This window comes from Charadrius vociferus, unplaced genomic scaffold, assembly GCF_000708025.1.
Source record: "Charadrius vociferus isolate BGI_N301 unplaced genomic scaffold, ASM70802v2 scaffold484, whole genome shotgun sequence".
NCBI classification, from domain to species: Eukaryota; Metazoa; Chordata; class Aves; order Charadriiformes; family Charadriidae; genus Charadrius; species Charadrius vociferus.
In genome coordinates, this window is record NW_009648074.1 from 1,472,652 (window position 1) to 1,486,567 (window position 13,916).

The 13,916-nt window shown below is 49.9% G+C and overlaps 1 protein-coding gene across 1 annotated transcript in view; it reads left to right on the forward strand.

Moving 5' to 3' along the window:
• Positions 1-13,916, forward strand: part of TANC2 (tetratricopeptide repeat, ankyrin repeat and coiled-coil containing 2) — a 218,381-nt gene that overhangs the window by 202,500 nt on the left and 1,965 nt on the right. Inside the window, exons 19-26 of the mRNA XM_009883856.1 lie at positions 7-116; positions 554-677; positions 5,284-5,459; positions 5,993-6,125; positions 7,643-7,734; positions 9,209-9,355; positions 11,408-11,508; positions 13,786-13,909. Coding sequence (XP_009882158.1) covers positions 7-116; positions 554-677; positions 5,284-5,459; positions 5,993-6,125; positions 7,643-7,734; positions 9,209-9,355; positions 11,408-11,508; positions 13,786-13,909 — 1,007 coding nt within the window. The remainder of the gene's footprint in view (positions 1-6; positions 117-553; positions 678-5,283; positions 5,460-5,992; positions 6,126-7,642; positions 7,735-9,208; positions 9,356-11,407; positions 11,509-13,785; positions 13,910-13,916) is intronic.

The following is a 13,916-nucleotide window of genomic DNA, read 5'->3' on the forward strand; positions in this document are numbered from 1 at the left end:
GGCGCGGGAAGCTGGAGGTCTGCCGTCTCCTCCTGGAGCAGGGTGCCGCGGTGGCACAGCCCAACCGCCGCGGGGTGGTTCCGCTCTTCAGCGCCGTCAGACAGGGCCACTGGCAGGTGAGTGGGGTCCTCGCGCCGCTGGGATGGCCTGAAATGTAGGGTCAGGCCATTCCTTCCATCTTGCTGAAATATGGGTGGCAAAGACAAACCCCAACTCTTTCGGGGAATGATCGGAGCGAGAAGAGATATTGATGCTTCCAACACCCCAAGCTCTTGCTGGCTACAGACAGCTTTTGCTTAAGTCCTGTGTTATCTCACCATTTGGGAAGCAAATGCGATGTTCTTGACTTAAAAGGTCATTTTTTTCTGTCCTTACACGCGTCTCCTATGCCCTAATCTTGCAGCAGTAGTCTCAGGGCACCGTACCTTGAGGGGTGAAGTTTCAAGACATGAGGACCACTCTGCTCTTCCTTGGCTCTGGTTTCTCTACGTACAAGGTGTGTTCCCAACTGGATCTCTACATGCAACGTGTGTTCCCGCTTTGTGTGTTGCAGATTGTCGATCTCTTACTCACGCACGGCGCTGATGTGAACATGGCAGACAAGCAGGGGCGGACACCGCTGATGATGGCTGCATCTGAGGGACATCTGGGCACGGTGGAGTTTCTCCTTGCACAAGGTTAGAGCACGTGTTTCAAAGCGTGTTGGAGACCGGCCACGGCGAGTCCCACCGCACTCTCTCCTGCACAGCTGGAGTTTGTAATGTCGGGATGGGAATTGTAGTCCCACTGCTGGATCGGGCGGTGGAGAGGTTCTCGGCACCATATCCAGCTTATTGGAGAGCAAGACTAGAGTAGTCATAGCACTAATCTTGTCTGTTTGTTTTGTTGTCTGTGTTTGGTGCTCACAGGCTCAAAACCACGCGTTTGAGTTAGAAAATAAAATAAGGTATCACAGGTGCTTTGAGCATTGAGTTAAGAGTATGACCTCGAACCACGCTTAGACAAAAAAAAATCAAGAAGCGATGTGATTGAACCGTCAGCATCGCCATGGAACAGGCAGGCAAGACTCAACCGCGGGACCAGAGTCCAGGACACATTTTAACACTTCCATTTTTAGTGCTAGTATTGTTGCCCACGTCTTTGACGCCAACATCAGCAGGAGGATGAGGCCCCGACACAGACAAGGATTTGGTGTATGTGTTGGAAGTAAAACAGAAATGTTTTGAAGATGGTCTGCTCCTCAGCTTTGCACTCACAGATTCCCTTCACTCAGTCCTTTCAGTGTCTAATTAAACTCCCCTTCACTGGGAGTTACTCAGTCAACAGGAACATGTTCCAGTTTTACTCATTTCTCCTGTACATGTGTGAGGTGAGTCAGAAGAACGGGCTGCCTGCAACCTGTGTGAACACGATTATTTCTTATATATGTAGTTCCTTAGAGACTACTTTTTTTTTTTTTTTGACAGATAGCCAATGTTTGGGATTGTTTGGGTAACTTTCCATTAATTTTTGGGTAGAAATAGCATTTAATTCTTGTGTTGTTATCTGATATTTTTATTTCAGGTAAGATCCCTCTTTGGGAAGGGGTATTTTCTTCGTATCGTAAGTGCCTGTGGCTGACCTCTTAGGCAAAATGTGAGACACTTGAATATTTTACGTAGTAGTTGTAAGAACGTGTTTTCACTGTAAAATTGCCAGGCTTCCAAGAGCAAGTTTCTCATTGCCCTTCTGTCTGTCCTGAGCCATAGGCCAGTGGGATCTTTGCTGTTCAGTGCTGGAACCTGCCCAGGGATGTGACAAAGATCAGTTTGAGGCATGAGTTTCTTATGAATTAATTCAATTAACTCTTTTCCAATGTTCTAGGGGGTTTTTTTGGAAATTTCAAATTAATACTCTCCGTGGTTGAGTTGTAATGGGGCCCATTTTGCAGCTTGACGGAACGTGTGTAAAAAGCTTAAAATAAGTGATTTCTTTTGCCAGACTTGAGAACTGTGCGTGTTGCTTTAGACTGACTGGTTGAGTGGAGGATGAAAAGAGCAGGTAATCTGGTCTTGGCTATGGGATCACCAACAAACGCACGTCGTGTTTCCCTGGCTCTTTGGACACTGAGAGCCCAAGAAGTCAAAAAAACCCCACCTTTTTTACTTTAAAAGATCCATTCTTCTAAATAGCTTCATAAACTCCACTAAATACGCTATAACACATGGTCCTGAAAAGTTAGCTCAAGCCTGGGCAGAGTACAGTGATATATGGTGTATTTTAATTAAAATGGCTTTGACAATCCTGTTCAATGTTTCATTAAAATCCAAGTGTGTGAATCATAAGCCATAAGCATTAATTAGTGTGTTGCAAAGCAAATCTCATTTGACTGTACTTGATTAACACAGTCAGCGTTTGTAAACACTTTTTATTAACAGAGTTGCAGTCATCAATCAATTTGAAACCCAAATTTTTAGAGTTACCTACTGCTTTCGCTTAACACCCAGAAGCAATGGACGTGTGAACAGTGAATTAAACTTTCCTGGTAACAGCTCTGCTAAAGCTGATATTTATCCGGATCTGTGTTACACAAAGCAAAATAATTCCTGATGCTGGTTCCGTTGGCAGAGAGCTTGATTCCGAATCTCATTTTCCTGCAAAAACCAATCCCTCGATGTTTTTGGTACCTTGGGGTACGTGGTACGTGTGGAGGATGCTGCTCGCTGTCCATCTTGTGCCTCTGCCACAGAAGGCTGAGCCTCATCCCCATGGGGGTAACCCTGCACGGGCGCGACATAGAATCAGAGAATCGTCCGAGTTGGAAGGGACCTTTAAGATCATCGAGTCCAACCATCAACCCAACACTGCCCAAACCACCACTAACCCATGTCCCTCAGCACCATGTCTACCCGTCTTCTAAATCCCTCCAGGGATGGCGACTCCACCACTTCCCTGGGCAGCCTGTGCCAGTGCTTGACAACCTTTTCCATGAAGAAATTTTTCCTGATATCCAGTCTAAACCTCCTCTGCTCCAACTTGAGGCCATTTTCTCTTCAGGTGCATGCTCTGCACAGAAAGGATCCGACCGTCCTGCCTATTCCCTCCTCCTTTTTGATGCTCCAAGCGTCACTCCTTTCTTTTTTTCTCTAGCCGGCTCATTGCTGTGTGCCTGCTGGATAACACAGGAAATCATAAGCTCTTGCATTTAGCCAGGTAATGTTTTTTGGGAAGGAGCAGCCCAGCCCTTCTCAGAAGCAAGCTGGGTTCGCCAGCCAGAATCTTTCCCGCTGCCGCCGGGATCGATCCCATGAGGTCACCTTAAGCCACTTGCCCTCGAAACCATCGGTTTGTTTCACGTCTGACTGCCTTAATGCTAAGTAGGTCAGAGATGCCCGAAGGAGCGAAAGATGCCTTCGGAGTGGAGCAGCGGTTCTGCTGGGAGCCACGGCTGCGGCGGGAGCTCGGCGCCTCTGCGGAGGTCGTGCCCAGCCTGCCTTGGAGCAGCGGTTTGGTGTTTCTGAAGCGATGCGCGTTGTCTGCTCGCTTAGACCTTCCGCTCGCGTTGCTGCAGTGATATCCTGAAGTCTGGGCGTGTCACCCCGTGGTATGGGGTGTCTCTTCCGCTGGACCGGGAAAAGAGTGGGAAGGTTGGGTGATGATGCGGCTTTCCAGCCTTCGCTCTCACCGCGGGAGCTTTCTCACCTGCTCCAGAAGAATCAGAGGGAAAACACAAGAGAAGACTTTGATGGTTTGATTGCAAGGAAGTAGCTGGTGTCATAGAATCATAGAATGGTTTAGGTTGGAAGAGATCTTAACGATCATCTATTTCCAACCCCCTGCCCTGGGCAGGAACACCTCCCACAAATAAGAAGGAATTAAATGAGGCTTTATCCTGCCTTGCTGAGCAAAACTTGGCCTTGGGTGAGCTGAGGGTCATCTGGAGGGCTTTCACAGAGCTTCAGAAGGGTTCCTGGGTGCAGTGTGGGCAACGTGAGAGAAGGCTGGCGAGATGTTGGGGGTTTCTGTTGTCATCCCTTAGCCTGTACACCTGAGCTGCCTTGCAGGCAGGGCTGCTCCTCGGCACACCGCGTTGCCCCAACCACCGTTTGCCACCTCCCTCGCTGGCAGCTCGGAGGCACGCGGCGAGCGAGGCACCGTGGCTGTGCCAAGAGCTCTGGGCGGAGGTTTCTGAACGTATCCCGAGCAAACATTCATGTGTTGTGCTCCTCCGCAAACAAACAGCTGTGCAAGCTGGAACGACCTCTCAGTTTGCTGTCATCTGGGCGATGTGTGCGCACAGGGGGATGCGTGAGGCTGGGATGAAGGGGAAGGCTCAGGAAATTCACGTTACTCCCTCACTCGCTGAGCTCTCTGGCACCAGTGAAGGTCTCGTGCTGGGTGGTTTAGAGTTTACCTACAGGAGAAAAATCCTACGGCAGCAGCAGTTCATCCCAGGCTGCTGGCGGGAGCATCCCCACAGGTAGCTGCAATTCCTCGGAGGAGCGGAGCTGGTCCGAATCTCTCCTGCACGCCGGAGAGCCAGAGCCCTGCCTGTGCCATGGCAACCGGAGTTGTCTTCGTGCCACCAAGAGGAGTGTTCACTTAATGCTGCTGTTCAGATCTCATATGCGTATCCATATGCCGCATGAAGCAATGCTGACCCGTTGGTATGGCAGCGCGATTTCTTCATCCAAAAAAATGTCAAGTCCCTCTCTCCTTGGCTTGCAGTTGGCAGTAGTTTATCCCACAACGTTGTATTTATATTGGGTAAAGTTCAGGGAGAAATACTGCTGGAAATTGTGTCGATTTGGGTAAAGGGGAGGGGAGTGAAAAGGGGAAAATATGTGCTTTTTTAGGAGAACTGAGCTGGATTGACTTAGTTCCCCTTGGTACGCCATGACCTGCTGAAACAGCAAAATGGTCTTCATCTCTGACTCACACAGGCTGGAATGGGTTTTGATTAAAAAAAAAACCCCAACAGTTAAAAAGAAAGATTGATGTCTCAGATGAGGGATGTCAAATCCACCCTGCTGCTCAGAAGATGTTTGCCAGAAAAGCCTACAGAGCTAGGTGCGAAAAAGTTTGCAGCTTGGTGTGAATAAACTCATTTGCCACAGTTCCTGTCGGTGCATTTGAAGTTGCCGTGGAGGGTGGGATCCGCGGTGGGAGAAATGTTAATAAAGTAATTAATAATTATGTACATAGTTCTCTAAAAATAAGCTGTCATCACTAAGCGGATGGTTTGTTGTATCAGAGTGCTCAACAAGAGAGAGCTCTTCAGTGAACTGGTGCTTGTCCTTTCAGGTGCCTCCATTTCCCTAATGGACAAGGAGGGCTTGACAGCCCTCAGCTGGGCTTGTCTGAAGGGACATCTCTCCGTGGTGCGTTCCCTGGTGGAGAACGGAGCTGCCACCGACCACGCGGATAAAAACGGACGCACTCCGCTGGACCTGGCAGCTTTCTACGGCGATGCAGAGGTGGTAAGTGGCCTGTAACACATGCAGAACATAGCGGGCAGTTGGTGTAGAATCGTAGAATCATAGAATCATTCTGTTTGGAAGAGACCTTTAAGATCATCACGTCCAACAATTAACCCAGCACTGCCAAGTTACCGCTAAACCGTGTCCCTCAGCGCTACATCTGCCCATTTTTAAAGACCTCCAGGGGTGGTGACTCAACTGCTTCCCTTGGCAGTCTGTTCCAATGTTTGACAACCCTTTTGGTGAAGAAATTTTTCCTAATATCCAATCTAAACCTCCCCTGGTGTGACTTAAGCCTTAAAATAGTACAGTTCAGCTTGATGCAGCAATATGCATCTATAGAGTCCTGGCCCTCCATACATGCAGGTTCTTCCATAGAGGACAACGCATGGGACTGACGAACCCTCCACCCCCGTAGAGGTGGCGTTAACCCAGGCAGTGGAGCAGAGCAAGCTTCTGCTGGGTGTGCATCACCAGTAGCAGGCAAAGGTCCTGCCCAGGAGCAGAACTGACTGGTGGGCTTCTCGTTGCAGGTTCAGTTTCTGGTGGACCATGGAGCCATGATTGAGCACGTTGACTACAGCGGGATGCGTCCCCTGGACAGGGCGGTGGGGTGCCGCAACACCTCGGTCGTCGTCACTCTCCTGAAGAAAGGAGCAAAGATAGGTAGGGACGAGGGGACAACGCGCTGTCGGCCCTGTGCCCAGGCAGGACTCGCAGCCGTGGGGTTGGCTTCCTAGAAAATACAAGCGTAACATAGAGGTAGCCTCAGCCCCGGCCGCTGCTTCGTACTCCCAGAGCAGCCGGCGAGTCATGACTGCCTTGTTCTCTTTGTTAAAACGGGGAATACTTTTTTTTTTTTTTTTTTTTTTTTGTTGCTGTTGTATTACTTAGCAAAGTTAATCAATAAACAACTGTTTCTTTGGCAAGGTCTTTCCTCCGGTAATGCTTTTTCTATCTTTACTAGTCTGAGTCGACAAACGTACTATGTCCATGCATTGCTGTGAGCTGCTGCGTTCACTTGCTCTGTGTATGCTTTCCGATCTTAGTGTTACCTGCACTGCGCCACACAGCTGCTCACGTTACGTTTTCCTGTGAAAGGGGATTTTGCTGGTGCATCGGCTTCTTTGCTGCCTGCCTCTCACAGCTGCTTTTTTCCTTTTCTTTTTTTTTTTTTCACCTTCATCCATTTTTTTTCCCCCTCTCTCCTACAACTTTTTGTTTTCTCCTTTCTTTGAAGGTTGTCAGACGTTACCGAGTCGCCCACGAGGTATATCTCATTGCTGTCAGCATCAGCTTCGATCTGATAGCTTTGTCAGCCTTGCTTTCTCCTGTTTGATTTAGCCTGCATGCGTCCCCAACACCTCTAATCTTTTAATTTACCTCACCTTCAAATAATTTTTTTAATGACTGTTGCAGAGAATAACTTGAACTCAAAAACTAACCTCCTTCCCCCAAAATGTACTGAATCTACTTATAGAGTATTGTTGACTTATTCTTCACCCACACTAATGAGTCGTCCCCAGATTTTTGCCACCCCTTCCCTCCCAGTATTAGACCTTGAGATAACGACTGGCTCTGCACGGGCTGTCCCCCGCGCCGAGCCGGCGTGTCCCCAGCCCAACAGACGGCTTCGGCACCAGCACCGCTTAGACACGACCTTTTCCTTTGTCGTATTTTCCACCTTAACGGATTTTCTACTCCAGTATTTCACATCAGTGGAAGTTGGAAATCACAATCCACTTAAACGCAAAACGCCTGTCGACAGTCAAACTTTAGGTTTCCTAGTACGCTTCCAGAGATTTTAATTTAGAAATGCTTTTATGTAACCACGCTGATTTTTTCCTTTTAAATACCTTTTATTTCCCGACCACGCCGTTTCCCCCACCCCAGCTGGTTCCACAATCAGCACTGCCCTCTTGTGGAAATGGCTCCCGTCATTTCCCAGACCATCGCGGCGGTGGTGGCGATTAGGATTAGCCTTAATGACTGCAAAGTGGATGACGTTAATTTAAGTGCGAGAGGGATTGTCAGCTCAATCATTTGGAGAGCTCTGCCCTTTGACCATGCCAAGTTGTTCTCTCCAGCAGAAATTCCCACCCCAGGATATTTTTTCCACCCAGCTTCCTACCACCCTTGCATTGTATGAGTTTTTTACCCATCATGCATCCTGTACACTACAGGTCCAGCAACATGGGCGATGGCAACCTCCAAACCAGACATCATGATCATCCTGTTGAGCAAGCTGATGGAGGAGGGAGACATGTTTTATAAGGTGAGAAGAGTGTTTTTCGGGGAAAAAAAATTAACAGATGCAGCTTGCAGCTTAACTTCCTCTGAGGTTTTGACTGAGCAATGGCGCTGCCTTAATCCGCAGCAAGCAAAAGCTACTGCTCGCTGCATTCCTTGCGTTGCAAACTGGTTTTGGTTAGTGGGGTTGGGGAGGGGGGGATTGATTACCCGAACCTGTAACGAAGCTGAAGCAAAGCCAAGGCTCTCTGCATTGTGGATTTGAGCCAGCACTTCATTTCCTCTTTGAAAACACCAGAACCCAAGTGTTTTACAGAGATTCGGAGTGCTGATGTCATTGCATCAGATCTGGCAAGGTTGTCATTGCCTAGCAGGCTCACTGCTGGGGAACAAGGCAACGAGATAGTATATCCCAGAAAAACTGTGGAAGAAACTTTTTGCAATGAAAACACATTGCCAGGACACAGATGGCTTTATCGTGTCCTTTAGCCCATGGGAGACGTTCCGCCCTTAGAGTCAGAGAGTCTTTTTTGCTCCGTGTTTATTTTAAGTCGATCTTTAAAACCTGGAGATTTGCACACACGCACAAAATGTGCAAGTACAACAATGATTCACTGTTAGGCTCTAAGGGTGAAGCAGAAAATATGCAAAGCTGGCATTGTAGCTGGAGTTATCTGCCAGAGATACGCGATACAGCTGAGAAACCTGAGTCTAAAAGGTTTTAAAGCTTACTATTCGTAGCTGCAAAATTTATGTCTGGGTCATCATGACTTGCACGCGTCCTAGATCCCATTTTGCCCTCTTTCTTTCACCCTGGCTGCCACGGCTGCCCCCCTCCAGGGCGCAGATCAGCCCATCCCAAAAATAGGTGCCCAAAATAGCAAAGATGAGTCACCCTTTGAAGGTGACTGCTGCGTCCCAATAACTATAAAAGGAACCCAGTTGACAGGCTTAGATGTAGACACCTAATTTTTAGACATCTAAAGTCCATGGAGATGGATCCCAACCCATTTGTCCGACTTGAGAGCCACATCAGTGCCATAATGTTTATCTTTGTGATTGCAGAGGCTTCTCTCAGCCCCAGGAGCTCCACCAAAGTCCCCCACTTCGTATTCGTTACCCTCCCTGGTGCTTATTAAGCTTTGGGTGCAGGGTGTTCTCCAGAAACGGGTTACTGATCACCCAACTCAAAAGACCATCCATCCAGAAACCAGATGGAGTTGTATTGAGTTAACATAACACGGTTTCTGCTGTGTTTCCCACTGTAGCATGACAACTCCGTACCAAGTGGGAGAGCGCTACTTGCACAAGGCGTCTATCTGCATTTCCAGATCACGTGGTCCCTTGATCAAACGTACGGGCTTTTCTTTCTAAAGAGCTCAATAGTGAAGTCGTATTACCTTAACCACCGAAAACATTCATGGGGCTGCTGAGGGAGTTCTCTGCTGTGAAGTAAACTCAACCCAAGGATGTGTTTTGACATGTTCTCCTTTTATTAGAAAGGTAAAGTGAAAGAGGCTGCCCAGCGCTACCAGTACGCTCTGAAAAAATTCCCCAGGGAAGGGTTTGGAGAAGACCTGAAGACCTTCCGTGAGCTGAAGGTGTCGCTCCTTCTCAACCTCTCCCGATGTCGAAGGAAAATGAATGTAAGTCTCCCCACTCTTCGTGGCCTTAAGCGCAAGCTGCCAGCTTTCTGCCCGTGCGCAGAGACATGGCCAGCCTCTAATCGTGCTTTGACCTCTGAGATCTCTCCTCTGTGTAACCTGGTTGTCCTTCGCAGAGCACTGGCACTTTATAATTCAAAAGAAGTAATGATTTAATATGCATTTCTGATGATTAAAAATTCATTGCTATGTTTATAGCTTTTTGAATTTTTTATTACTCCCTTTTGATGATGATGTGAATTGGGGGTGGAGGCATTTTCCAGATTTCTAGGGCAGCGGTGAGGGAGGAGCCAGGAGATGTGCTCCTTTGAATACTAATTAATTTAAAATGAAGGAGCATATGCTTAGGGGGCTAGCACTTCCCCAGGGCAGTGACTCATCCAGAAACACCCCCACACACTCCCTCTCCTCCCAGAACTGCCAGATCACCGTCACTCTCCCCGCTCCCATCTAGCAGCATCTAGCGACCAACTCCTGCAGCGCTTCCAGCAGATGAGCACCGCCTCCCCTTGCTCCGCATTCAGGGATTTTCACCTCTACAACTCAAAGTCTCCCTAGACTCGAAAAGTGAAATCTCTGCCAGGGCCGTGAGCCAGCAAAGATGACACCGGAGGGGAAGGGGGAGTTTGTCACACCTTCATTTCTTTAAGCTGTGAAGGAGACAGCTGAAAAGCAATGGAAGTAAAATCTTAATGCTGGTGAGCAAACAACACAGTTTGTAGAAAAAATGGTGAAGCTGCTCTTTAAACAAGCCAACTCGTGGCTCAGCCTGCGCTTTAAGGACAAGATTTTCAGTTTGCTGTTAACCGGGGAAGCCCAGGTTTTGTGATGGAGAATTTCAGGGCGTTGTAATTGCTCCTGCAGTTTCTGCATCTATAGATGAGACCGTAGAAGGTACCTACCGCCTGACTGCATTCCCACTTCATTAGGCAGTGTCTCTTCAGTAGCTGCTACTGAAGGTACAAACAGAAGTATGAGCTTCCCCAGGTGGGGCGTCCAGATAGCAAGCTCCAGTGTGGGCACCTCAGGGGAGATTAAACCTCCCCCTGGGTTTTGCTGAGGTCCAGCTGACCCTGCTCACCCGCACATGGCTGCTTGGCGTGGTCCAGGTGGCCACTGTGTGGTCAGAAACTTCGTTTCTAGAAGGTGGAGTTTGCTTACTGAGTGTCTGACCAAATCAGGAGTACTTTGCTGCTTTCTCCCAGAACTTGTCGGGGCCATAGCCCAAGTCAGCCACCCAGAGCTGTGTTTGGTTACGAAACGAAAGCCCCTCCACTGGGAAGAGGTCTCAGCTGAGCCTGGTGGTATGGGAAGCCTTTGGGACAAGGCGAGGGAGGAGAGCCAGCAGGGTTTGAACTGTAGCAGATAGCACTGCCACTCAGAAGCACCCGGAGCAGTCTCCAGCCCATGCTGTCACCCTCTCCCTCCCCACTCCCAATCGAGTCTCCCAAGTGAGGTGTAGGCGAGAGACAAGGAGCCGTGGAACGGGTTGCACTGGTGAGAGACCTTTGCCAGGCAAATCCTGTTTGTAGCTACCGAGGTATCGGAGTCCCGTCCTTCATGTGCAGTTTTATTCAGCCCCTTCGCAGTATGTCAGTGTGTAGCGGAGTGGGAAGCAGAGGGCGTGGGAAAGGTTTCCTATTGCTTTCAACTGTGGAAAAAAATCTTTCATGAGATTACATTCCAACTTCTGCAAGACCAGATGTTTCCTCAAGACCGCAGGTTGTTGGAGAGGGATTGCATGCACTTGTTGGGGACACAATTAATGAGAACGGAGCTGGTAGCACGCTGGCCTCTGTGGGTGCTGACAGCATCCAGCGTTACAAGAGAGCTTTGAGTCTTTGGACGTGCCATCGTAGCTTTCTGGCCGTAAATGATGTCGAATCTGTGTGAAACATTCCGGTACCATCAAGTTTTCCAAGTTTACATGCAAAATAAATGTCCGTATTAAGTTTGTTTTCTTCCCAAACTGTATGTATTTTTTTACTTCTGTACCTATTCAATTACTTATCTGCACACCTATTGTAATGACAGGATTTTGGAATGGCGGAGGAATTTGCTACTAAAGCACTGGAGCTGAAACCGAAATCGTATGAAGCGTACTATGCAAGAGCAAGGGCCAAACGCAGCAGCAGGTGAGGAGAGAGAGAGAGGAAAGTGCGAGGCGCCGGTCCCTTCGCGCCTGGCCACACCGATGGCATCCGCCCTGCAAAACCGTACCGGTGTCCCCGTGGGACGAAACGGCAGAGAACCACGCGTTAATGAGATTACAAACCCCTCAAACTCCAAAGTAACGCCCTCCCTCATTCTGTAGTTTCTGGAGGCAGCTGAATGCAAACGTTTTGAGAGGTTCATCTTAGTTGAACTTTGAACACCTTAACTGCACCGAGATTGGGTATTCTTTTCAAAAATACGCTTCAGTTCAACCGCAGCTTGGACTTGAAGCAAAATATGACTTACGGAAGCCCTGTGGCCTGTCTTACACAAGAGGGCAGACTCATTCATCACAGCGATCTCTTCTGGCCTCAGAACCTATGAATCTCTCTGTCCCACAGCGCTTGTTGCGAGGCAGGACCTGCCGACTGGCTGCGCAGTGGCCGTGCAGGCGGGCGCCAGCCGTACCTTGTGCTCAGAGCACTGCGACCAGCTTCTCCAGAGCTGCCGCGCTGGGGTCTCTGCCCCCCGGGTGGCAGGAGATGCCATCCGGGTTAACCTGGATGCCTCCTGGTTAACCTCCCCGAAGGCTAAAAGATGGGAGATTAGATTTCATTTCGAAACCTGTCAATGCCATTCCTTAATGAGCAGGAGGGCTTGCTTTTGAGTCTGCGCAGGGGCCGTGCAGGCGGGCGCCAGCCGTACCTTGTGCTCAGAGCACTGCGACCAGCTTCTCCAGAGCTGCCGCGCTGGGGTCTCTGCCCCCCGGGTGGCAGGAGATGCCATCCGGGTTAACCTGGATGCCTCCTGGTTAACCTCCCCGAAGGCTAAAAGATGGGAGATTAGATTTCATTTCGAAACCTGTCAATGCCATTCCTTAATGAGCAGGAGGGCTTGCTTTTGAGTCATACCCTCCAGGGCTGGGCGCGCTGTCGTCTCGGTTTTAAACAGCGTCCAGAATGCCGTGCGGGGCAGTGCAGAGCGTGGCTAGTAGCCGGAGGTAATGTCGAGTCCACCTGTGCAAACATCGTAGCTCAGCAGACACCACCACCACCGTTTGACCTTCCACGCTGGAGGCGATGTGTGGAACCGGGCTCCTGACCCAGCTGATGCTGCGCTGCCTGGTCCACCGGGTCTTCACGTGGGAGGTGAAGCCGTGACCTTCTGGTCGCTGAGCCACGCTGACCTAATGCCTTTCCCTTAACGGTTTTCCTCTCCATTGTTTCCAAAACACTTGTAAGGAAGCGTAAGAACCGGTTCCTTCCCAGATGGTATCAGCCTCCCTGCATACAAGGGTCTTTTTCTCCCCACGTCTCTCCAGCAGAAACCATTACCACTTTGGCTTTTCTCCTTCATTTCCCGGTTTGTGCCCAGCAGCACCCCTGAGCTCAGCACAGTCCGGGGAACAGGAGGCTTTTCCTTCCTCCGCCTGGTTTTCGGTGGCTTGTGGAAAAGCTTACCCTGGTCTTGGGAGGTACTGGGGAGTTTTTGCCGGTGGTCATTCCCCCCCAGATGACAGTCACGTTCAAACAGATGGTTTTGCTCAAAAGCCAACAGTGTCCCTGTAGATGACAACCCCCTTCCCCAACCCCCCCCTCCCTCTGGCTCCTCGCAGGTTGCCCTTTCCCTCCCAGGGGCTTCCCCGGGGGGCTCTGGGGCTCCCCAGGGGGGGTCCCTGCCGTCCTTCGGGAGAAGTTAGCCAAACCTGTTGCAAAATCGGAGAGACAAGCCGTGCCTAAAGCCCTGACCCGTGGGAGCCCCTCAGCTCCGGAGCCAGCCCTGACGCTGGGTGGTCTTGGCAGCCGGCAGAAGGGAAATTTTCACTGGCGTAAGCGCTTGCAACTCCGTCAGAGCTGCGCTTGTTTACAGCAGTGGGGAGCTTGGCTCTCGGTTGTCCGTGCTTTGGTTTCCCCTTCGCGGACGCAGGGGCAAAGCTCGTGGTGGTGCTGTGAGGAGTAATTAATTCGCCTGTAACGCACGCCGCAGAGGACGGGCATCCTTGCCAGTCTGGGTTGTGCCATCTCAGGACTGCGTTCTGCTCTTCTCCAGAACGGCTGGCAGTATTTTCCTTCAGTTTGGATAAAATAAATCCGAGGGAGGCACACAAGGCAGAGTGTGAGGGACGCAGCCAGCGGTAGCAATCACAGACAATCCCTCGCTAACACGGAGAAGCCACTTAACCCTCAGGAGCCTCCGAGAACGGCTCCATTCAAATCCAGAGTAATTTCAGTTCTCATTTCTGTCCCTTTGTCAAGCAGGCAGTTTTCAGCAGCCCTGGAGGACCTGAACGAGGCCATCAAGCTGTGTCCCAACAACCGTGAGATCCAGCGGCTGCTGATGCGGGTGGAGGAGGAGTGCAGGCAGGTGCAGCAGCAGCAGCAGCAGCAGC